A 24187-nucleotide genomic window follows, 5' to 3' on the forward strand; every position below is an offset into this window, starting at 1 on the left:
ACGTGGGGCTAGGCTCCCTGAACATACGGGGCTCCCCTGAGCTGGGTGTTGTAAAGCATGGTGAGGAGGAGACTGCAGTTGTTTTACTCGTGGAGGCAGCCGCAGCTGACCCCACGTCAGTGATTAACTCTCGGAGGGACTTAAAGGTCGACGCCATTTCCTCTTTAAAGGAGCCCAAAAATTTTGCCAAAGGGGAATCTGTCTCAGATTTAAGCAGGTTTGTAATGCATTGCTTGCATAGGGCTTTGTTAGAGCCAGAGGACAACCTATTCCCACAATTAGGGCACTTTTTGCGGCCTGCCTTGTCTTCCTTTGGCATCTCTTTAACCTGAAAATAAGAAGACAAAGGATTTTTAGCGCCAGCCCCCTGTCCCTCCTTAGAATCACCACTAACTGCACACAACCTAGACTGAGTAACCACCACCGTGGGGCACTACAGAACCCATCCTACAAACACCACCGCTCCACCAGAGTAATAGCATGCCCGGCAGCCTACCTGGGATTGGCTGGTGCCTGTCTCCGCCAGAGTGTCCTGGGGAATAGTCTCCATAGTCCCCCTCTGGTGCTCCGGATCCCGCCGCTAGTCCGGTATTGCTGGACGCTGGTCGGGCTTTACAGGCACAGCGCTGGCTCTCCCTCTCCCCCTTGTACCCTAGAGACCCGGAACCGGAAGTCTCGGCACACAGAGATGACGCGGTTCCGCCGGAAGTGAACGCTCGGCGTCTCCGACCCCCTGCAACGAGGAGGGAAGATGGAAGGTTCCACTCACCACTCCTGGGGGAAACCGGCGTCATTCTGCCCCTGGCCACCTCGGCACTGGAAGGAGGAGGGTAACGGGTCTGCTCCGGTTCAGCTGGACGGTACCCGAGCCAAAGAAAAAAGGTATGGACCCAAACTGCAGCCATAAACCAGGACCCGGTCCCTTAGGCTTGCAGGTTCTCAGGCAGCCCCTGAGAGGGGCCTCCAGGTTCCTGGCAACATGTTCCTCCGACGGAGGAAACACAAATGACTGACCAGGGACCTGAGGGACCGCCTTTTGAACTGTGGCAATGTGTTTCCTGTGTCGATGGGAGGAGCTCCATCTCTCAAGGGCTGTCCTGGAAGAACACTTGGGAAATGGCCATTTTCGGCCGATATGTTTCGCTGGCCGAAATATTGCGCATCCCTAGTAAAAACCGGTTTCAACCTCCCCAGTTGATCAGCCCTGGCTCCCAGCGATGTCCCCCCATCAGAGGAAACATTGAAACTGAAGGCTCAGTGGGGCAGGAGAGACTTAAATCTTGAAGCTAAGGCAGTGTTTCCTGTGAAGGGAGGAGCCAAGGTCTCTCAAAGGTGGCTGTCCTGAAAGTTTAGGGAAAAATCTGTATACATACTAAAAAGGTCACGTGATCTCCCGTGTCTGCCAGAGCCGGCTGCAGGGGAGAGTAGAGAGAGCGCAACAATGGCTGGCAACATCACCCATAGGCTTACAATGGCCCATCCTTTGTTAGCGCTCCCTTCTCTTCCGAGGCTGCTGCTGGCTGACAGAGGGGAGCCGGATCATGCAACTGGATCATAGTGGCCTGAAAATAGGTAATACTCAACATAGGGCAGGGCTCGACAAAACCCGGGCGCCAGGTCGCATTGGCGACTAGAAATAGCGACCTCGCGCCTGGGGCAGCACAGCTGGGGGTATCCTGTCTCTGTGGACCCCCCCAGCGTGATCGCGTCGGGCCGTTCCGCCGGCGGCCGAAAATTTAGGCCGCGGCTTTGAGGCCTTCTGCGGTCCTATGATTCCTTATGGAATCTGGCGCCCTCTTGTGGTCGCCGTTGGTATGACAAACCAGCAATGCCTCTGCCTGTTTTATATTACCTGCCTCTTCTTCCCTTTATTTAGAACCCCCTAAACATTATATATATTTTTTATTCCAACACCCTAGAGAATAAAATGGTGGTTGTTGCAATACTGTCTGTCACACCGTATTTGTGCAGCGGATTTACAAGCGCACTTTTGTTGGGAAAAATAATTTAGTTAATAAAAAAATAAGACAACAGTAAAGTTAGCCCAATTATTTTTTATATTGTGAAAGATAATGTTAAGCCGAGTAAATTGATACCCAACATGTCACGCTTCAAAATTGCACCCGCTCATGGAATGGCGACAAACTTTTACCCTTTAAAATCTCCATAGGCGACGTTTAAAAAAATTCTACAGGTTGCATGTTTTGAGTTACAGAGGAGGTCTGGGGCTAGAATTATTGCTCTCGCTCTACCGATCACGGCGCTACCTCCTATGTGTGGTTCGAACACCGATTTTATATGCGGGCAGGACAGGGCGCGTTTAAAAATTATTATTTTTTCTGCTTATTTTAACTTTTTTTTTCCCACTGTTCTTTTAAAAAAAATGTTGTGTCACTTTTATTCTTATTACAAGGAATGTAAAAATCCCTTGTAATAGAAAAAGCATGACAGGTCCTCTTAAATATGAGATCTGGGGTCAGAGAGACCTCACATCTCATATTTACACTAAAATGCAATTGAAAAAAAAATTGTCATTTGAAAAAAATTAATAAAATGTCCCTCTAAGAGCTACGGCGGCGCTGCTATCTTCCCCTCACTCGTCTCCATGTCAGGCCAGGGACAGGTCCGGATCGCCGTCACGGACCTGGCTCCTAACTTTTTAAGCTGGCTCCTAGATTCCAAGCAAATTTGTCAACCCCTGACATAGGGGTTAATTTATTCAAGGCAAATAAAGTCTGCACTTTGGAAGTGCAATTGCACCCATTTTCCCCAGAGATTAGTGAATGTAGTGCAGCTCTGCCGATTTCCATCATCCAATCATGTGCATGCAATTGGGCATTCTTTACATAGTGAAGCTTCACCACATTCACCAAGCTCTGGGTAAAAATAATACAACTGAACTTTCAAAATGCATAGGTGTGGATGTACTAAAGGCAAGTAGACTGTGCTCTTTGCATGTGCAGTTGTGCCAGAACTTAGTAAATGAGGGGAAACTCTGCTGACTTCCTTTCTCCAATTCTATGCAAGCAAAATGCTGTTTTTTTTTCCTTGCATGTGATTGGGTAGTCTTTGCAAAGTGAAGCTTTATCTTATTTACCAAGATCTGGAGCAACTGCACTCGCAAAGTGAATTTTGTTTCACCACATGACATCTCAAAACTTGTTATAGGCAAACTTTTAAGTATAAAAAAAAAAAGAAGAAAAAAAACTGACTACCTCGCAAATAGTAGGGAGCAAATAACTAAGCTACCTCAATATAGATTCAGAGTACAATCTGTAGATAGAAAACAAAGTTTCTGTGACATTAAGTGTAGGTTATATATTTACATAGCTCCCAAGTGTTGCTCATTTAGAGGGACTTTACCTCTTTTGAGACCAAATCCCTCTGTCCCTGGTGCAGCTTCTGATCTCCATAAAAAAAATATACTATTTTAGGTGTAGATCTCTATAAAAAAAAAAATATACTACCAAAAGTGCACTAAACATTTTATGCAACCTCTCTAGCTCATGGTTTCTCAACTCCAGTTCTCAAGTACCCTCAACAGGTCATGTTTTTCAGGATTTCCCTCAGATGAAACCGCTGTGGTAATTACTAAGGAAACTGATCAGATCCCCTGTGCAAAATAATGGAAAACCTGAAAATATGACCTGTTGGGGATACTTGAGGACTGGAGTTAAGAAACATTGCTCTAGATGACTGTATTTGCTATTTTGAAAAGCCAATACTAGGCCTAGTTCACGCTAGTGAGTGTTGAGTTGCAGAGAATCACATTGTTTCAATGGTATCTGTTCACATCAATGCAACTCTGCATGGATCGATTTTGGAAACGTTTCCTGCGCAACATTGGCCTCATAGAATATACAACCCTTATCAAGGTTGCAACCAGGCAGGCATAGAACACTGAGCCGTGGTTCACATTGATGCAATTTCAAATGTGAATCGAATCGCACTAAAGAAAAATAACATTGGTTCCTATAGCCTGTTCACATTAATGCAACACAGCTGCAATCTGACTTTGGAAAAGGGTCTTGTGCTTCTTTGGTGTGATGTTACTGTCCATAGATTTCAATGAGAATGCTTTCAAATCATGAGGCTGTCCTATCATTCCAGCAGCTGTTGTTCCCCAGCACAAAAATCGGAGCTATATCTAATGCTCCTTTCACACTTGTAAGACTTGAAAGTCACGCATCTTGAAGCAATGCATGTTTATCCTTCAGATCTATGGACCTCAAGTCGCATCAAAGTCAGACTAAACTAGAGCAGAGACACAGGGGGGAAATCGCACAGATATGAACAGTACTGGAAATCGTGGGGTATGACTTGTCATGCGACTTTGTAATCCCAAAACATGTCACACAAGTGTGAAAGGAGCCCAAAACAAAATCGCATCAAGTTGCACTACAACGTGAAAATCAGATAAAAATTGCATTGCATCAGTGCACATGCCAAGTTGGATGGAAATCTTATTATAGCGGTGTAAACGTAGCCTAAAGGAAAAATAGAGGTCAAAAAGCGTTTATGTGGTTTATCCAATCATTTTCTGTCTCGCTGTAGCCAGGACGTGTCCTTTGCCTACATGCTGTGCGCAAAAATGAGTCCCTCAGAAAGTTGGGAGGTGTCTCTCTCTCTCTATAGATATATATCTCCCATATATCTAGGCAGCGGCTCTTTCCCTACAACAACCAAACACATCAAACCGGGTAAACCTCTTGAGCTCCGTAGGCATTACGCAGACACGGCGACATTCCCGGGGAACACCACACTTCCCACACCCCAAGCAGCCATGAGGCATTATAGGCGTGTCCGCTGCACCGACCAATGAAAGTTTGCCTTATTTCCAGCTGGCGGGCCAATGCGATGGTGAGGTGCTGGCGGCAGGAAGTGAGCTCATGGACCCATGTGAACAAGCTTGGATTGCAACACATGCACCAGCAGCCGCGGCGAAGAAAGAAGCCGGTTTCTACGTCACATCTGGGAGCTGGGGCTGCTTCCTTTGAAAGCGGGCGTTGAGCTCCACACGGAGGGCCGAGGATAAGGGGGGGGAAAAAAAATAAAGCAGGTGAGGGTCGCGTCTCGCGGTAAGGCTGACATAGAATGAAGAGGCGCCTGTGACTGGCGCCGTGTAAGCTAACCGTGTGGTTTTGTGTTGGAACAGCTCTCTCGGCTTTAGACAGCAGGAGGAGAGAAGATGGCGGACGATCCGAGTGCGGCAGACAGAAACGTGGAGATCTGGAAAATCAAGAAGCTGATTAAGAGCTTGGAAGCGGCCAGAGGGTGAGTGTGGCTCGCTGAGTGCAATGACGAGCGGAGACGTGGAGGAGGTGAGAGGGAGAGCAGGCCGCAGGAGGGCGAGCACGCCGCTGTCCAGCCATCTCCACTGCGCCGGCCTCACCCACCTGTGTACCTGAGGGTTCACCACAACCATGTACCTACCTGAGGGCTCATCGCCTTCTCCTCTACGGCACGACCACTCCGATCAGCTGTGGTGCCTATGGAGGAGGATGTCCACGTATTCCTCTCATCTAACCCACGATGGGCACACCTGTTGTAATCAGTTATGTTTTCATTTTCAAACCGGGGGGGAGAGAGGGTAGACTTACATTCCAAGTACACATCTAAGAAATGGGGAAAAAAATCTAGGAGGACCGAGTATATGGCTGGCCAGCATGCAGGAAGGACAAGCGTGTTTCTTTTCTCTAGTAGCATGTACACAGGTTTGGAAACAAAAGTCGGTATATGGTTGCTGTGAGCAACAAATCCATTTATTTATTTTTTCCTCATTAACATTGTTTGTTACGCTTGGTGAAGGCCCGTTCACAGTGGCAGCTGTGCTAGATCACAGATGCTAATGTGGGGAAAGAGGACAGTGGTTCAGATCCCGGTACATAGCACAGGTTTTTTGATAGAGCTATATAATTAATTTTTGTGTGTAGTAGTTTGGTATCGGAGTGTCATTAAAGGTTTTTTACTAGAGATATATAATTTTTTTTTTTTTTTTTGGTGTGTAGTAGTTTGGTATCTGAGTGTCATTAAAGTGGAGTTTCTTGCAAAAATGGAACTTGACCTTTTAAGGGGAGGTGACCCCCCTGGCATGCCACTTTTGGCATCAGTTTTTTTTGGGGGGGGGCATGGAAACCCTCTTTTTAGATGGTTCCAGCTCCCACTTCCTCTTGGGGTGCTGGAAGCAAGTTCACTTCTTAACCCCCCCCCCCACAGCAATAATCCTGGACAGGTCCCAGATAATTGCCCGGTCAGTCAAAGCGTGCAGAATGCCGCTTTTAAGGCCCCTTTCACACTTGTGTGACTTGGGACTGCTAAGTCGCATGACAAGTAATTCCTCATGATAACCATTCATACATGTGCAACTTCAACATAGTCCCTGTACTACTTTGGTCTGACTTTCATGCAAGTTGAGGTCCATAGACCTCAAGTTTATATAGGAATTCCCTGAAATTGCGTGACTTTTAAGTCGCGGCAGTGTGAAAGGGGCCTAAGGCCTCTTCTTTAAAGCATGGCACTTTTGAGGAGGGGGGGAGTGGGTACCTGATTTTGACAGGTACCCACTCCTACTTATATTCCGACCACCCAGGCCAGGGGTCTCCAAACTAAGGTCCTCCAGTTCAGGAACTATAATTCCCATCATGCCTAGTCACGTCTGTGAATGTCAGTTTTACAATGCCTCATGGGCTGTGTAGTTTGCGCAACAGCCGGGGGGCCATAGTTTAAACGTCCCTGGGATATGCAATTGAAACACAAGTCCCCCCCCCCCCACACTCCTTCCTTGCATTCTTCTGGGACACATCACAGGTCCCAGAAGACTGCTGGGCCAATCACAATGCCCGGCTCGCATGCCCTGTTGGCAACCAGCTGTGAAGCCACAAGCGGTCACAGCCCAATGTCCACAGTTGGGATTCCGGATCCAGGACCCCAAAGACTAGTGAAAAATTAGCCAGAGTGAGGACGACGCTGGATCATGGGACAGGCGAATGGCTGTTTATTGAAAGTCTGCAGCTACAGTTTTTGTAGCTGCTGATTTACTTTTTACACATGGAATTATCCCTGAATTACAATCCATACCTGGAAATCTGCATTATATTGCATAATGCAGCTTGTAAGTATACGTAGGCCATAGCTGTGTGTGCAGAGAATCGTTGATCGCCGTGGTCTTCTTGTTCCTCCAATAAGCAGCTGCCCTGCTACATGATGGACTCAAGGCTTGGCATTCATAGAATCGCTTTTAATTTTAATGCAAGGCATTCCATGATTAAATGAGGTGAAAAGGCAGGACAGCATTGTGCCTGGTGTGTTTGTTTTTTTTTGTTTTTTTTCTCTCATTTGGGGAACACGTTGGTGTTCATTGAGGGGAAAAATGGTGTTGTGAATGGTGCCCATGCAGCTGCTTGGCACAGGATCCTGAAGACAGCACTGGCTACTACAGTGATTGCGTTCTTCCACAGCGGTTTAACAAGTATTTCAAATGCATACTTGCATTTGGTCCAGGCTGGACCATTGTAACTATGCATTAAAACCCATATCTGGAATTCGGCTTTAAAGCTTAACCCTGGTTTTGATTTCGCTTTAAATGGTTTGTTTTTGAGTCATCTATTTTCATTACTGATACATGTGCCTACTGTCAGCACTGTATTAAAACGGAGCTCTATTTAATAAAAAAAAAAAGTCAGCAGCTACAAATCCTGCAGCTACTGACTTAATAATCACTCACATGTCCCAAGGTCCAGCGATGTGGGGGAACAAAGCTTCGCTAGTCTCCCCCCTCCTCTGTGGCGCCGGCATTGTTACTGTGTGTGCCCGGCTGTGGCTTCACAGCCAGCCACGCACTGCGCAAGCCGTGACTGGCCAGGCAATCATCTGGGATCTGTGACATGTCCCAGATTGCCGGGGGGGTGGGGGGGATTTGATCTTCACTTCTCTAAAAAGAGGGTAGAGGAGGGTATTATGGCGCTCGCTGGGGATCCCAAAAAATATATTGTAATATGATCACAAAATGTATTGGTCGTCTTTATATAGCCAAAGTATATCGATTTTTTTTTTTTTGTGTGAGTTTTGGGTATATCCACACACCAGTATCCTCAAAGAGAAGTTCAGGGTCTTTGTAGATCATCAAAGTGGTCCATAAGAGGAGGATCAGCAGTACAGGCTGTACCTTAAAGGGCTGCCAGTCTCTAAGCAAGAAGTAGCTCTAGGAAACAATGGAATAGAGAGAGACGGCGCCCTCTAAGTGCAGCAATAAAGTTGCTAAAATTTATTAAAAATGGTTAAAAAACACTCACATTAAATTAGTGGTGTACAGGCACATCAGGGATGTAATGTTTCATCCGTATGTCCATGGGGGCGACTCGCAGGGCTGTAAGGCAGGGTTTCAGGCATCTGACTTTATGACCGATGGTTGGTGTTTTGGTCTATTCCTTGTGTTTCCTCGGAATGGTCAGAGCAGACAGGGTAGTGCTGGTAGCTGTAGTGCCTTTAGTCCGATGTTCAAGGAGTCGGTGTCCTCAGGAGACGGGCTGGGCAAAGCGGCGCTTCGGAGCATGCATGCTCCTTCATCAGGCTTTAGGTGATGTGTGTGTGATGGAGGCGAATTTGAAGAATAAGTGGGAGGGGCAAAAAAAGGGCGGTTAGTAACAGAGCTAATATATATCGGATAAGTGGGATCATACAGAGAATCAGTGTAATAACAGTGTAATTTATAAAACAGCAGAGCGTGCAGGGAGGTATGCCAGACATGCCGAGATGCGGCGTGTCTATAGCAGTGGCGCGCCGAGTGAAGGGGGGTTGTCATGGTGACGCGTTGTGCGCACCGGCTGGCGGGGATTCCCTGTGCGGCGTGCGCGTCATTGGGTGACGTAGGAGAGAGGGTTGTCATGGGAGCGGAGCATGCGCAGTAGCGGGAGAACCAGTGAGACTGACAGAGAGGGGACGGGGAAAAGTCCGTCCGTGCGGGACATGCGCAGTAGCGGCGGAAGAGGTAGAAGATGTGACAGGGAAAAGAAAAATGGAGAAAAAGAAAAAAAGGGGGATAAATAAAAGATAAATGATGAACGGAACTAAAAGTAAAGATGGAAAAGTAATAAAACATAATAAATAATGAGGAATTAAATAATAAGCAAAATAATAGAAAAGAAGAATTAAAAATTATAAAAATATATAAAAGTATATAAACGTAATAAATAATAAAATATAATAAGATGATTAAACAATAAAAAAAAAAAAATATATATAATATATATATATATATATATATATATATATATATATATATATATATATATATATATATATATATATATATATATATATATATATATATATATATATATATATATATATATATATATATAGTGGTAGATAATAAATAAGTAACAAAAAATAATAAATAAGTGATAGAATAATGCGTAATAGGGGGGGAGGGGAAGAAAAGTAGGGGCATGAGGTATCGGGGTGAGAGTGCGCATGTGACGCCATAGAAAAGTGGGAGGAGATATCAATACAATGGACATTAAAAGGATACTGCTCAAAAAAAGAGAACACCTTATAACAACACCTTATAAAAATGCACTCGACCTCGTAAAATTACAAAGGTAAGACTCCATATTAGTATAAACATATGCATATCGGGATAATGAGTTGTATGTAAAAATATATGAAATATATATTCATATAAGAAGTATAAAGAGAATTTGAGGAAAAAATAATAAAAAAATAAAAATAATAATAAAAATAAAAATAACACATATATATGTATAATATAAACATATATAAAAAAAGATGCATATAAGAACAAAAGGAAGGCAATGAATATAGATAATTTAATTAGGTACATGATTTTCATAGGAGGATGTTGATTTCAATTCCTTCGTTAAGCCCCCCAGGGGTTAATGTGTCTAATTTATAAATCCAATAATTTTCTCTTTCGCATAAGCGTTTATATCGTTCAGCGGTTGGAAATGATGAGGGAATAGATTCTATTACCCAAACCCGTAGACCCATGGTGGATTGCTCATGATATTCTTTGAAGTGTCTGGGGACACTATGTTTATCTTTTCCTTTCTCAATTAAGTTGCGATGTTCACCGAATCTTCTCCGAAGTGCACGTATAGTGCGGCCTACGTATAGTAGGCCGCAGGGACAGGTGAGGCAATATATTACGTACTCAGAACCACAATTGAAGAAGTCGGGGATGGGGTATTGTTTCCCTTTATGAACAAAATGTTTTTGTTTATGGTTGACGTGGGCACAGGTAAGGCATAAGGGTTTTTTACATTGGTACATCCCTTTAATATCGAAGAAGGTAGTAAGGGTGTTAGCTGGGGGACCGGGATTTCTTATTTTACTGGGTGCTATTTGTGATTTGATGTCTTTGGCCCGTCTGTAGGTGATGATTGGTTTTTCACTTAAACTGTGTTTGAGATGGGGGTCTTCCTGTAGGATGGACCAATGTCTTTTGATGATTTTTTCCATGGTCTTAAATCTGTTATGGAATTTGGTGACGATTCTTGTCGACTGAACGGTGTTATTGTTTGGAGTATTAGCAGAGGGTAGTATATGAGGACTTGTCTCGGGGGTAAAACTGTCGAGATAGTATGAATAGGCATCATTGACTGTCTGGTCAGGGTAACCTTTATCTTTAAATTTTTTTTATCAGAGTTTGACTATGAGAAATGTAATCTTGTTTTAGTGTGCAGTTGTTTTTGAGGCGACAGAATTGGCTTTTAGGGATATTTTTTAGCCATCTTGGGTGGTGGCAACTGTCAAAATGTAGGTAGGGATTTCCAGAAGTGGGTTTCGTATAGTTTTGGGCACAAATAATGTTGCTTTTATGGAACAGTTCTAGATCTAAGTTACTGTGGGTGCCCGGCTGTGGCTTCACAGCCAGCCATGCACTGCGCAAGCCGTGACTGGCCAGGCAATCATCTGGGATCTGTGACATGTCCCAGATTGCCGGGGGGGGGGGGGGGGGGGATTTGATCTTCACTTCTCTAAAAAGAGGGTATCCGCTTCCCACCCCTCCAAATTTAAATGCCAAATGTGGCATGTCAGGGGTTCACCTTCCCTTAAAGCAGAAGTTCAATTTTTGGGTGGATCTCTGCATTGTATAATTGCATGTAGTATCTGCTTACAGGCTGTGTTCTGGTAGCGGGACAGGGATTTCCTGTCCCGTTCCTGGAACAAGGTTGAGTCAGGCTGAGTGCTGCACAGCCATTTATAGGCTGCTTTGTATTTTATAAATACAAGACTTCCTCTGGCGGAGGTGCAGGCAAATTACATCTTGATCCCCACCTCAGCCAATCTGTGGAAGCCTTTGTAGTCATAAAAAAATACAAAGCTTCCTGTTAATGGCTGAGCATCGCTCAGCTTGATTTTATTTGTTCTGGGGAAAAGGGTGGGATGTTCATGTACTGCAGCTGGAACACAGTTCTCTAAATTGTGTGTAGCTAATGCTTCATACAGTTTTTATACAGGACTGACAGCATACACATGTATTAGTAATGGTCCATACAAACTATTTCAAATAAGACCTGTAAGACAGTCATAGTGAGCTAGTATGCCGGCGACACTTCTCCCCAGAGTTACTTCCTGGTTTTGCTGCTCTGGTGCTGTGATTGGCTGGAGCCGTGATGGCGTTACTCATGCGCGCGGGAGCCGCCGGTAACGGCACACTGATGCACATGTGTGCCATTGCTTCAGTGCGCATGTGCCAATGACGTTGGCGCGTGCAGATACAGGGGATATGGTTTAGGGAATATCCGGGATAGCTACAGGTAAGCCTTAATCTAGCAAAAAGTGGATTGTAATAGTTTACAGACACTTTAAGTGAATCTCCACTAGAGATACACCCATATATTGGCATCCGAAAATGTCAGTTTTTTTTCCAAAAGAAAAGGATGCGCCACCGAAAAAGTGAGTAATTATTTTAGCTGCAATTTTAGAGTTTGCGGTGCATTTTTCATAGGTCGTGACTCAAGTGCAAAACAGGCACATTTTTGCCACATTTTCAATGCATTTCAATGGGGAGGTTAATTTTTTGGTGCATTTTTATTTTTTTCTGACAAAATATGCACCAAAAATGCAGCAGGCAGATTTTTAACACCACAAGGGACCAGTGTGAAGACATAAAAGGGATGCATTCTTGTGTGGTCTAATTGCTATACACAAATTTTTGTCCAGAGTTGTGCCAAATTTAGTTTTTTTTTTGGTTCACCGCTGATAGTTAAACTGCATAGTCTGTGTGGAGATGGCCATCTTGGCATAGTGAGATGGGGTTGTTAACTCGTGTTAGCGCCACCAGCAAGGATAATGGTGAGCCGCACAGTAGTGACAATCTCAAATCTCCCCACACCAGCAGCCAAAGGCAGCAGTGCCATAGATCTCAGACAGCACATATACAGCTATGAGACTAAAGACACAGGAGTTCATATTTACCCTCACATACCAGGAAGTTCACAGCTGGTTTTCAGGAGGAATTCCATGTAGTGAACGTGGAATGGGAAAGATTAAAAGTATGGGGATTTAAAAAAAAAAAAAAACACACTTTGCCTAGGTCGGTGCTGCCTCTGCAGTAAGAACTAAGTGATCAAACAATGTTGATCATTCAGTTCTTCGCTCTGAGCAGTGAGATGTGACTGTGAGTCACAGGCTTTATGCTGGGCTGTAGAGGAAGTGGCTGGCTGAGTGTCCTAGCTGCGCTGAGCCAGTTGCAGATCCAGGCATGTGGGTGGATCCAGACTGTAAAGTTGGGGTCTTTCCCCCCCAGCCAGGACCTGCTGAGTGACTTCAGCCAACCACAAGCTTTAGCCTCCTGCCAGCTGAAAACTGGTCACAGAACAAAGTGGACTCCTGTGATCCATAGAAATGATGTGGCCAATGACTATGTTGGCCATACTTCTCCTTTTAGGCCCCTTTCACATGGGTGCTCCGATCAGGTCTTCCTGTCAGTTTTTCAGTGGGACCTGATCGGATGCTCCACGCAACTCTATGAAGCGGCAGAGGTTAGCGGTGACATGTCTGCTGACATCCGCCGGGTATCCGATCCTGTCTGTGCAATCCAGATAGATGGAAAACAGGGTTTTCATCCATCTGGAGGATCGGATAAAAACAGACAGACGGTCCGTTTTCATCCGATCTCCCATAGAGGAGAGCGGGGCTCTGACAGGTCCATCTCCACACAGTGAGCGGAGACGGACTTGTCATCCATTTGCTCAGCAAACATCTCAATCCCCCCACTGAGCAAGCGGAATCCATATAAAGGACAAGCCCGTGTGAAAGGACCCTAAGGTTTGGGTGTAAGATGAGTGTAATTGGAAACCTAGCGAGGGGAATCTATACAAAGTTGAAGCTGCCACAATAACCTGGAGCAGTTGTGCATGTCAACCAATTGGCTTCAATCTTTCATTTTCACAGTTTTTAACTTAATCTGAATAAGGCTGGGTTCACACTGCTGCGGGGGGAGATCCGGATGTGATTCGCACCGCAAATCACATCCGATCTCCGTAGCGAGGCGAGTTCAGCCATACAGATAGTATGGCTGAATTCGCATCGCTCCCGCAGCAAACTCGCACGGGACCCTTTTTTTGGTCCGCAACAGAATCGGATCGCATGGCGGTTCACACCATGCGATCCGATTCCTGTGCGAGTCGGCAGATCGCACTGCGATATGCGGACGGATCTGGGGGTGTCATTAACATATCATTGACACTCCCAGCCGTCCGCATAGGGCAGTGTGAACTGCCGGCGGGAGTAATGCGATGCGGGAAAACGCTGCGGATTCGCGGCGTTCCCGCATCGCAGCGGTGTGAACCCGGCCTAAAGAAACTGGTTGCTATCCACAGCAATGTGCTTCAGTTTTGAGTAGTTTCTCCCAGTGTTTGAGGCTCTGCCTGTGCTTTCAGACTAGACCATTGGGTCCTCCTAGCAGATTGTTTTTCAGATAATTATTATTATTTTTTTAAATCAACAGTGTGGCAGATACATAAATGTTCGAAAAATGAATCTGTTACCTGTTAAAGCATTCATCTATGGTGTGAAGATGAGACCAATTTAATATCTTAAGCTGCCTATAAGCTGCAAATTTCACCCAGTTCCTGGTCAGCTGGCTGAAATTCACCATAGATCCAACTGACCCAGGATTTTTAGTGTTAAAGTGGGATACCGAAATGGACATACGTATTCACCTATATGGCTTGCATGATTGGTCCAATGCTGCAGCCGTCCCCCCACACCAAGAAATGAGCAATCATATGACCGCTGATTGTTAGTTCTCAGTCTTTAACCACTTAAGGACTGCTGCATGTAAAAATATGTCGGCAGAATGGCATGTACGGCCACAAGCACGTACCCGTACGCGCTTGCCTTCCAGCTGGTGGGGAGTCCGTTCGGACCCCCTCCTGCTGGCTGCGGCGGTCCGTTTCGCTTCAGGAGCGATCCGGGATGAGGGGATGGCTGTTGGTTTCTGGCCATCCCCTCTCGATCGCTCCTGGCGAATGAGAAGCTTCCCCTGCCTGTGTAGTGTAAGCACAGGCAGGGAGGAAGTGATGTCACTCTCCTTGGGCGGTCTTTTTGACCGGACTGCGAGGAGAGCAGAGATGGTAAGTGCACCAACACTACTGACACGTAGGTACACATAGGCACACAAATCCCCCGTCACACTGTCACTGATTGCAGTGATCATTTATTTACTGATCACTGCATTTCAGTTGTGACAGTATACAGTGTCAGGGCAGTTAGTGTTAGGTCCAGGGTAGCCCCCTACCCCCCCCCCCCATAAAGGTTTAACCCCCTGATTGCCCCTAGAGTTAACCCTTTCACCCCCTTTTGCCAGTGCCACTGAGCGATTGTTTTTCTGATTGCTGCATTAGTGTCACTGGTGCTGCTAGGTAGCTAGTTATTTTTTTTAGGTTCACCGCCAGGTTTTTATAGTGTTGGGTACCCCCATATATTACCCAATAAAGGTTTTAACCCCCTGATTGCCCCTAGAGTTAACCCTTTCACCAGAAATCACCGTATAAGTGTCACTGGTGATGCTGGATAGCCAGTTATTTAGGTTCCCCGTCAGGTTTTTATATAGCGTCAGGGACCCCCATATACTACCTAATAAAGATTTTAACCCCCTGATTGCCCCTAGTTAACCCTTTCACCAGTGATCACCGTATAAGTGTTACGGGTGACTCTGGTTAGTTTGCTTTTTATAGCATCAGGGCACCCACCATTTATTACCCAATAAAGGTTTAACCCCCTGATCATCCGTCGGGTGATATCAATTAGCTTTTAGGGTTTAGGTAAAGCATACACCTCCCGTAGTGGTATAGTATCTGAACAGATCAATATCTGATCTATACTAGCGTCCCCAGCAGTTTAGGGTTCCAGGAAACGCATTGTTAGCGGGATCAGCCCAGATACCTGCTAGCTCCTGCGTTTTGCCCCTCCGCCCAGCCCACCCAAGTGCAGTATCGATCGGTCGCTGTCACTTAAAAAACACTAAACGCATAACTGCAGCGTTCGCAGAGTCAGGCCTGATCCCTGCGATCGCTAACAGTTTTTTTGGTAGCGTTTTTATATTTAAATCCTGAAGGCGGTGCTTGGTTTTTGGGGTCCCGTACGCGGCTAGGCTCCCAAAAAGTCCCCCACATGTGGTATCACTTTACTCGGGAGAAGCAGAAGAATTTATTTTGGGGTGTAATTTCACTTATGCCCATAGGATGTGTGAGCAATATATCATTTAGTGACAACTTTGTGCAAAAAAAAAAAAAAAAAAGTTTGTAATATTCCCCCAACTTGTGGCAAAATATAAAATATTTCATGGACTCAACATGCCTCTCAGTAAATAGCTTGGGCTGTCTACTTTCCAAAATGTGGTCATTTAGGGGGGTTTTGTGTTATATTGACATTTTATGGCCTTCGAAACTGATGGGTAGTGAGGAGTGAAATCAAACATTTGCACCCTTAGAAATCCTGAAGGCAGTGATTGGTTTTCGGGGTGCCGTACACGGATAGGCTCCCAAAAAGTCCCACATATGTGGTATCCCCGTACTCAGGAGAAGCAGCAGAATATATTTTGGGGTGCAATTCCACATATAACTATGGCATGTGTGAGCAATATATCATTTAGTGACAAATTTTTGTAAACTTTTTTTTTTTTTTTTTTTTTTTTTTTGTAATTATTCAATCACATCAAAAAAAAAATATTCAATGGGCTCAACATGCCCCTCAGCAATTTCCTTAGGGTGTCTACTTTCCAAAATGGGATCATTTTGGGGGGGGGGGGGGGTTGTACTGCCCTGCCATTTTAGCACCTCAAGAAATGAGATAGGCAGTCATAAATTAAAAGCTGTGTAAATTCCAGAAAATGTACTCTAGTAAAAAAAAATGTCAATAAGCGTATATATTTATTGGTTTGCGCAAAAGTTATAGCGTTTTCAGTCTTTTTCCTTTTTATATTGTAAAAAATAAAAATCACAGAGGCAATCAAATACCATCAAAAGATTTGTGGGAAGAAAAGGACGCAAATTTCGTTTGGGTACAACATTGTATGACCGTGCAATTACCAGTTAAAGCAGTGCAGTGCGAAATTGTAAAAAGACCTCTGGTCCTTAGGCTGACAATTGGTCCGGGGCTCAAGTGGTTAAGCGACAGTCTTGGTCCCCACGTTTTTCAACACACTTTCTGAGCCCAGGTCATCCTGGACCCACTCCTGTCTGTGACTACATTGAAATTAGCAAAAAAAAAGTTCTGTGGGGGAAATCTGTGGATTAAAACTGAAAATTGCAATGGACTTTGCTTTTATTTATTTATTTATTTTTTTTTCTCCAATGGGCTATTTATATAATTTTGGTACTAACGCCTCTCTGCCTTTTTTTTTTTTTTTTATTTTTTTTTTTTCCCCTCCCATTTATTTATAGACATTAGATAATTTGGGCTACTTATGCTGAGTGGACACTGCTCTGAGCAGTTGGATGCAAACAGACCGAATGTATGTTTTATCCTAAACTGCCATCCAATCTGATTGGGTGGAGGGAAATGGATCCCCCTTGCGTTTTTTTGTTTTTGCCAGATTGGATTGGAGATGGGGCAGGTGCTTCCACAGTTCAGATTCTCTTTAACCAGCCAGTGAAGCAAAATAAAGTATTTCCTTATCAACCCCCTGCCCAGTCTAAGTTGTGTGTGTGTGTGTGTGTGTGTGTGTGTGTGTGTTTTTTTTTTTTTTTTTAACCTCCCCACCCCCTCATGAGTTTCCAGTTATGGAAAATACCATATGGAGAAGTTTTTTCCTGACCTTGCTCTATATCAGTTCTGTGTACTTCATGTTTTTTTGTTTTATAGCTTGTTTAAAAAAAGTGAATATTTCCCTGGGTTTCAAAAACAAAAAAAACTGCTGAACCCTCTTACTTTTAAGTTTATATAGTGCTCATAAAATCCAATTGTCGTTTCTCCATAATTGTATTTGAGTTTTTTTTTTTTTTTTGTTCAGTCCAAGCGGGAAACTCTCTTATGGCAGTTTGCAGATAAAGATCACTGTGCTCAGAAACAGCTGTGGTCTCTTTACAGTAGTCAGAAACATCTCTTGCCTTGTCACCACTACAGTTCTGCAATCAGCAAAGTTCCTTGCTGATTGCAGCACTGTAGTAGTGACAAGGCAGTGAACTGTCAGACTATGATATTAAGACGGTTGCCCTCACAGGGCATAGTGGTCTTTGGGTACATGTGGCTGCCCCAGCCATAGGAGTTTTCAGCTTTCTGCTGTGACACATTAAAGAAATTAAGAGGGTTTTTTTTTTTTTTTTTTACAAACTTTTATAGGTTTTAAAACACATTTGTCCTCCCTGGTAAACTACAGGGCAGTTGAACAAGCAAACATCCAACTACCTTTTGACATACAAACATGTTGTCAGATTTATGGAGTTAATAGGAGGTGGGGTGCTGTGGATGCAAGTTCTGTATGTGGAAGTGAAAACCGTGAATAATGGGCAAGGGTCCTGTCTCTGCAGCTTGAGTGCTTGTGTGTACTCTAGATATTGGATAAATTACCCATTTGAACTGTATTGTAACCTCTGTCGGTACCTAGAGAGAAAGTAGTAGTTCAGTTTTTTTTTTTGTTTTGTTTTTGTTTTTTTAATATAGATTATACAGGGGATAGTCAGTCTGTCTCTCAGTCGATGTGGTACGGGAGATGGCCAGAGACTGGGGACATGCAACAGGAGATCAATGCAACCTGCCTTAGTATGTCAGACAGGATCAGGACAGTGTTGGAGCACTTTCCTTGGTTTTGCCTTGCTATCTATGGAGAAAAGCTGTCAGCATACTGCATTAAGGAGCAGCTTGTTGGTATATTCGGCAGGAGGAGCATGTTAAGTGTGCAGGACATGTTTTTCTTTTAGTACATTGGATTGGACATAGGCAGGTGTAAACACACAAGTCCACCATAGAGCTGAATGAAGGGTCTGATTGGGTCCGCCTGAAAAATTAACAGGTGGACCCGATCGGACCGATCTGTTGAAATGGGCCTAAGGATGCTTTCACACTGGTGTACTGCATTTTACCTGCACCTCAAGTACAGCGTAGTGCATCTGTGGATTTCCTGCCTTTCTGAAAGTGCACCAAAACTCCTGCATTCAAGCATTATGATGCCCTTTCAGAAAATGCACCAAACCTGCAGATAACAGTAGTCTACGACTCAGTGCAGATAACCCACCGGTGCACTGCGATGCACCTGCAGATCAGTTTAATAGTAGCCCAAAGTAACCAGTGTAGCACTAGAACAGAGGTGGCCATTGCTTATGTGATTTTAATTAAAACAATGACCTTCAAACACAATTTCCCTTCAGGAATTGCCCTGCAGGTATCGCTGGCTGTTGCATTTGGTATCCCCGTGACAGAAACTGGCGATATACAGGAAGCACAGACTCTGCTCTCTACTGCAGCCTCATGCTTCCTCTTCCACCGGCTCTATTCTCAACACTGATGCTCTGGGATGGGGGGTTTGAAACTTGTATTCTGGGCTTGCTGACCTGCCATCCCAGAGCAGAAGGTTGTCAGAAACATCCCCTGCGTTGGAGCCACCTTTAGGTTGCAGTAGAGCTGCAAGATTAATTGTTAAAAAATTGCAATCTCGTGTTCTATCAAGAAATGCCCCATGTCGAAAATCTGCTAAGCGCTGAGGGAGAATGTAATTGTCAGATTCTTTCTTGCTATTATGGAGAGGGTTTTGTGTGTTTTAACCTGCCCTTATATACCGCCAAAACACGCCGTTTATCACACTGAACCCGCTGTGCAACAGACAGAAAACACGGCCTTCAATAGAGGCAAAACCCACCCCACAACAGCGAGGCAAAATCTTGACAAGTATGTTCTCCCTCCACTGTTTGCATAGTGTCTGATAGGGCCTCCTACGATCTGCACATGTGTCTTCACTCCGTCACATCAGCTGATGAGGAAATCGGCTGGAGTGCCGTTCTGTACTGCGGATGTGCAGAATGGCAGAGACATTTTTCGATGTAGGCCACTATTCGATAGAACACTGGCATTTCCTTGATTCAGTGTAGAGCCATTCTTTCCTCACAGCTGTCAAACGAAAAAAAAAACATTGCTCAACGCTGAGATAAAAAGAAACCCAGTATCATTTGGTTTTTTTACATCAAAGGGATGAACTTCGGTCTGCAAATGAGGGCAATTTAACCACTTAGGCTTCATTCACATCTGAGAGTAGCATTTGGGCATTTTTATGGGAGTTTATTTGTACTTTTTTTTTTTTTTTTTTTTATGCAGGGTTTTTGAGCTTTGGCATTCATTTTCTCTATTGGCTAATAAAAAAAAAATTCTGTTGTATCATTTGTTGCTAGGTATTTCAGCTTTTTTTTTTTTTTTTTTTTTTTTTTTTTGCTTTTCCTTAGCTCTTATTTCTTTTATGATCATTATTTATTTTTTCCGTTAAGGTTAGGAGTTGGAGTTCGGATTAGGGCTTGGGGTGTTGCCTATCTTGGTGGCCGAGTCAACGAGAGGGCTTCCCTTGCGGCTCTGGTCCGAGTACCCCTAAATGTGGTGACCAAGGTACTGCAAGAAGCAGGAGTGCCAGTAGCTTGATAGCAGGTGACTGCCGCAGTCAGACGTAGCCAAGGTGAGCTGGTGTCATACACAAGACAACAAGGTAGTCAGAGGGTGCCTACGTGTCAGTTCACACTGGGTATTAGCTTAAGCATTGCAGTAACTGCATGGGAATTGGTAGCTAAACTAGCTTCCTGACAGGGGGTTATTTTGTTTGATAATGCACACCTAAATAAAAATGAATTCAATAATTGAATGCTAAATAATAGTACCCCTTACCTTAACCCAAACACAAAATAAATTTGATAATAAAATAACAGAATAAAATGGCAATGGTTGAAATATTTTGTCGCACTATATTTGTGCAGTGGTCTTTCAGAAGCAGTTTTGGGGGGGAGGGGGGGGGGGGTTTCCTGTCTGTACATCCAAAACAACTTGTGTATAGCACTGATAACTTTACAGGGCCAGTAAAACTTAAGCCGGCCATAGACTGTTTGCCAAGTTGATCAACTTGGGTACAACCAGCCTACTGGATTTACTTCCGATTATCACTATTGGCTACTAGTCTTCTCCTGGTGGGGATGGCTTCCTCCATGGTTGCAGGAGCCTGTGGTTGCGGGAAAGAAATTCACATGATCTATGGCTTGCCTTGCAGAGCTGTTTCGGGCTTCTTGGCCAATAGAACAGGAACAGCCATAGATCAACATTTGGCTGGTCCCTTCTGAACTGGCCGATTTTCAATCGGTCTGTGGCCAGCTTAAGACAGTGTTCAAATGCAATATAACTGAGGAGATATCTGCCTCTGGACTGATTTATTTATGGTAAACATTTTTTAATCCCCTCCTGTTCTCAAAAAGAATGAAGTAGAATTTTTTTTTTTTTCAAATGCTTACCATAATTTTCTTTTCCTGATGCCAATACATAGCGGCATACATACAATATAGTTCTGCCCTTATATCCACCCACAAGACCTGTTTAGTTCTATAAAAGTCTGACTGAGAGCTACTTCCCCCATTCTCCATATAAAGCATAAAGATCAGAGGGCGTGTTTGTATGCTGCCATGTATTGGCGTCAGGAAAGGAAAATTTACGGTAAGCATTTGATGCACTTTTCCTGACGCCAACATGGCAGCATACATATGATGCATAATGAGCTTTTGAGAGGGAGGGTTTAATGTTGCAAACTTAGTCTTTGACAATAGGCACAGAAGCTTGGATAGTTTTTCTCTCACTCTACTGTAGTAAGTGCGGCTGGATCCACCCGGTAGTGTTTAAGAAAGTATGATGTAATGACCAGCTAGCTGCTTTACAGACTATCTCCAGAGACACTGATGCCCAAGACATCGCCCTGGTTGCGTGAGCTCTACCACCAGAGGATCCTTAACGGCCGCTCTATATGCCCAGTGAATAGTTTTTACTATGCAGGCTGAGATTGTTCTGACGGAGGCCGCTTTCCCTTTAAATTTTCCGGTAGGTATAAAAGTCTTGTCAGAACGTCTGAATGTAGAAGTAGCCTGCAGATAGGCTTTGAGGACTTTTAGAATGTCGGACACATGCATATCAGCATCTGATTCCACTGTGAAGGCTGGAGGCACCCATTTGGAGAGATGAAATTTCAACGCCACCTGTGGGACAAAGTGATCCAATGGTCTCGGCACAGCCCTGTTTGGGAAGAACATGGAATAAGGTTTGGCTGCCCTCAATTCTTGGCGTTCTGTAAATATTCCACCCGACGTTATGGCTATTAGGATAGTCCTTTTTAAAGCGGGAGTTCCGCCGGTCTTTGTTTTTAAAAGTCAGCAGCTTCAAATACTGCAGCTGATGACTTTTAAAATAAGGACACTTACCCGCATAGCGCGCCCGCGATGTCGGCACCCGAAGCCGATCTCTCGATCGGCTCTCAGGTGCTGCCGTCGCTATCTTCGGTATGGGAATCGGGAAGTGAAGCCTTGCGGCTTCATTTCCCAGTTCCCTACTGCGCGTGCACGCGTCACGCTGCGCAATAAGGATGGTCCCCGCTGTCTCTGGGATCCGTGTGTTTCCCAGCAGACAGCGGGGGACCCACAGGAAGTGGCGTAAATACCCGCAGAATCTGCGGCTATCTATGCCAGAAGTGGGTGCAAATACCTGTACTATACAGGTATCTGCACCCCCCTCCGCCCTGAAAAGTGCCAAATGTGGCACTGGAGGGGGGGAGGGTTCCAATGAGCGGAAGTTCCACTTTAGGGTGGAGCTCCGCTTTAAGGTGATATCCCATAATGAACAGTTTCTTGTCAGAGCACAAGGAGGGTTTCCTAGAAAATTGAGGACTACTGCCAAATCCTATTGAGGGAACCTATTTCTCTTGGGAGGGTGTAGTCGAAGTGCTCCACCAGCAAGTTTGCTGCCAATTTCTTTTGGGTAAAAGCCGAGATTGCTGAAATTTTTCATTTAAAGCAAACTTGGGCTGAACCCCAAATCCAATCTGGATTGCAGGAAAAACGGGATTTGAGATGCATTTGGGTCACTAGGGTCAAACTGACATCTGGCTGCAAAACTTATGAGCCTATCCCATATTCTGGAGTAGATGGCATTGGTTGACCCCCTTACTGGAACTCTGTAAAGTTCTAATAACCTCTGGAGAACATCCTAACTCTTGTAACCCCCTGCCTTACAATCTCCAGGACACTAAGGCCAGTCGTGATGGTTACGGCCGGATGTAGTTTATCTCCTATAAACAGTAGATGAGGAGTCGCTGGCAGAGTGATTAGTGGGCACACACTGAGATCTATTGCCAGGGAGAACCAATGTCTGCGAGGCTAGTAAAGTAATACTGCGATGACTGTCATATTCTCTTCAAGAATTTCTGGATTAAAGAAATTGGAGGGAAGGCATAGGCCAGTTGCTCAAACCAAGGATTCAGGTGCTTATTGCTGGAAAACTTCGTTTCCAGTGAGCCCAGGGGATCATCAGGATACATTAGTAACATATAGTAGGTGAAGTTGAAAAGACACAAGTCCATTAAGTCCAACTTGTGTGCGATTATATGTCAGTATTTGTATAGCCCTGTATGTTGTGGTCGTTCGGGGGCTTATTTAAAGCGGTTCTCCACCCAAAAGTGGAAGTTCCGCTCATCTGATCCCTCCCCCCTCCGGTGCCACAATCGGCACCTTTCAGGGGGGAGGGGGGGTGCCGTTACCTGGATAATCCAAGTATCGTCACCCACTTCTGGGACAGACCCCCCGCAGATGCCCCGCACCCCTGTTGTTGTGTTCTGGGAAACGCACAGTTCCCAGGACACAGTGGGGACCAGCAGAGACACGCAGTAGGGAACCGGGCAGTGAAGCCGCAGCGCTTTACTTCCCGATTCCCTGACAGAGGATGGCGGCGGGGGCAGCAGAGAGATGAGCGATCGCTCGTCATCTGCCGCCAACATCGCTGGACCCTGGGACAGGTAAGTGTGATTTTATAAAGTCAGCAGCTGCAATATTTGTAGCTGCTGGCTTTTAATGTTTTTTTTTTTTTTTTTTTTTTTAAAGGTGCAGAACCGCTTTAATAGTTACTCGAAACGATCAATGCCCCCCACTGAGACCACTGCCTGTGGAAGGGAGTTCCACATCCTTGCCGCTTTTACAGTAAAGAACCCTCTATGTAGTTTATGGTTAAACCTCTTTTCTTATTTTAATGAGTGATCACGAGTCTTGTTAAACTGCCTTCCGTGAAAAACGTTTACCCCTATTGTGGGGTCACCAGTACGGTATTTATAAACTGAAATCATATCCCCTCTCAAGCGTCTCTTCTCCAGAGAGAATAAGTTCAGTCCTTGCAACCTTTCCTCATAACTAATATCCTCCTGACCCTTTATTAGCTTTGTCCTTCTTTGTACTCACTCCATTTCCAGCACATCCTTCCTGGGGACTGGTGCCCAGTACTGGACAGCATACTATAGGTGTGGCTGGGCCAGATATTTTTTATTTTTTAGAGCGGGAGAATTGTTTTAGCTCTGGAATTCCCTTTTTTAATGCATGCCAATATTCTGTTTGCTATATTAGCAGCAGCTTGGCATTGCATGCCATTGCTGAGCCAATCATCTACTACAGGAATATGCAATTAGCGGACCTCCAGATGTTGGAAAAACTACAAGTCCCATCATGCC

General features: G+C 44.6%; 1 protein-coding gene across 1 annotated transcript in view; it reads left to right on the forward strand.

Annotated features, from left to right (window-relative positions):
* The first annotated feature begins 4881 nt into the window (after positions 1-4881).
* The window catches only part of ETF1 (eukaryotic translation termination factor 1), an 86366-nt gene continuing 67060 nt past the window's right edge, over positions 4882-24187 (forward strand). Inside the window, exons 1-2 of the mRNA XM_077473581.1 lie at positions 4882-5059; positions 5156-5274. Of these exons, the coding sequence (XP_077329707.1) occupies positions 5189-5274 (86 nt within the window). The 5' untranslated portion in view covers positions 4882-5059; positions 5156-5188. The remainder of the gene's footprint in view (positions 5060-5155; positions 5275-24187) is intronic.

The sequence above is a fragment of the Lithobates pipiens genome, unplaced genomic scaffold (assembly GCF_037356315.1).
Source record: "Lithobates pipiens isolate NorthernLeopardFrog02 unplaced genomic scaffold, aLitPip1_a1.2 Scaffold_8, whole genome shotgun sequence".
Lineage (NCBI taxonomy): Eukaryota > Metazoa > Chordata > Amphibia > Anura > Ranidae > Lithobates > Lithobates pipiens.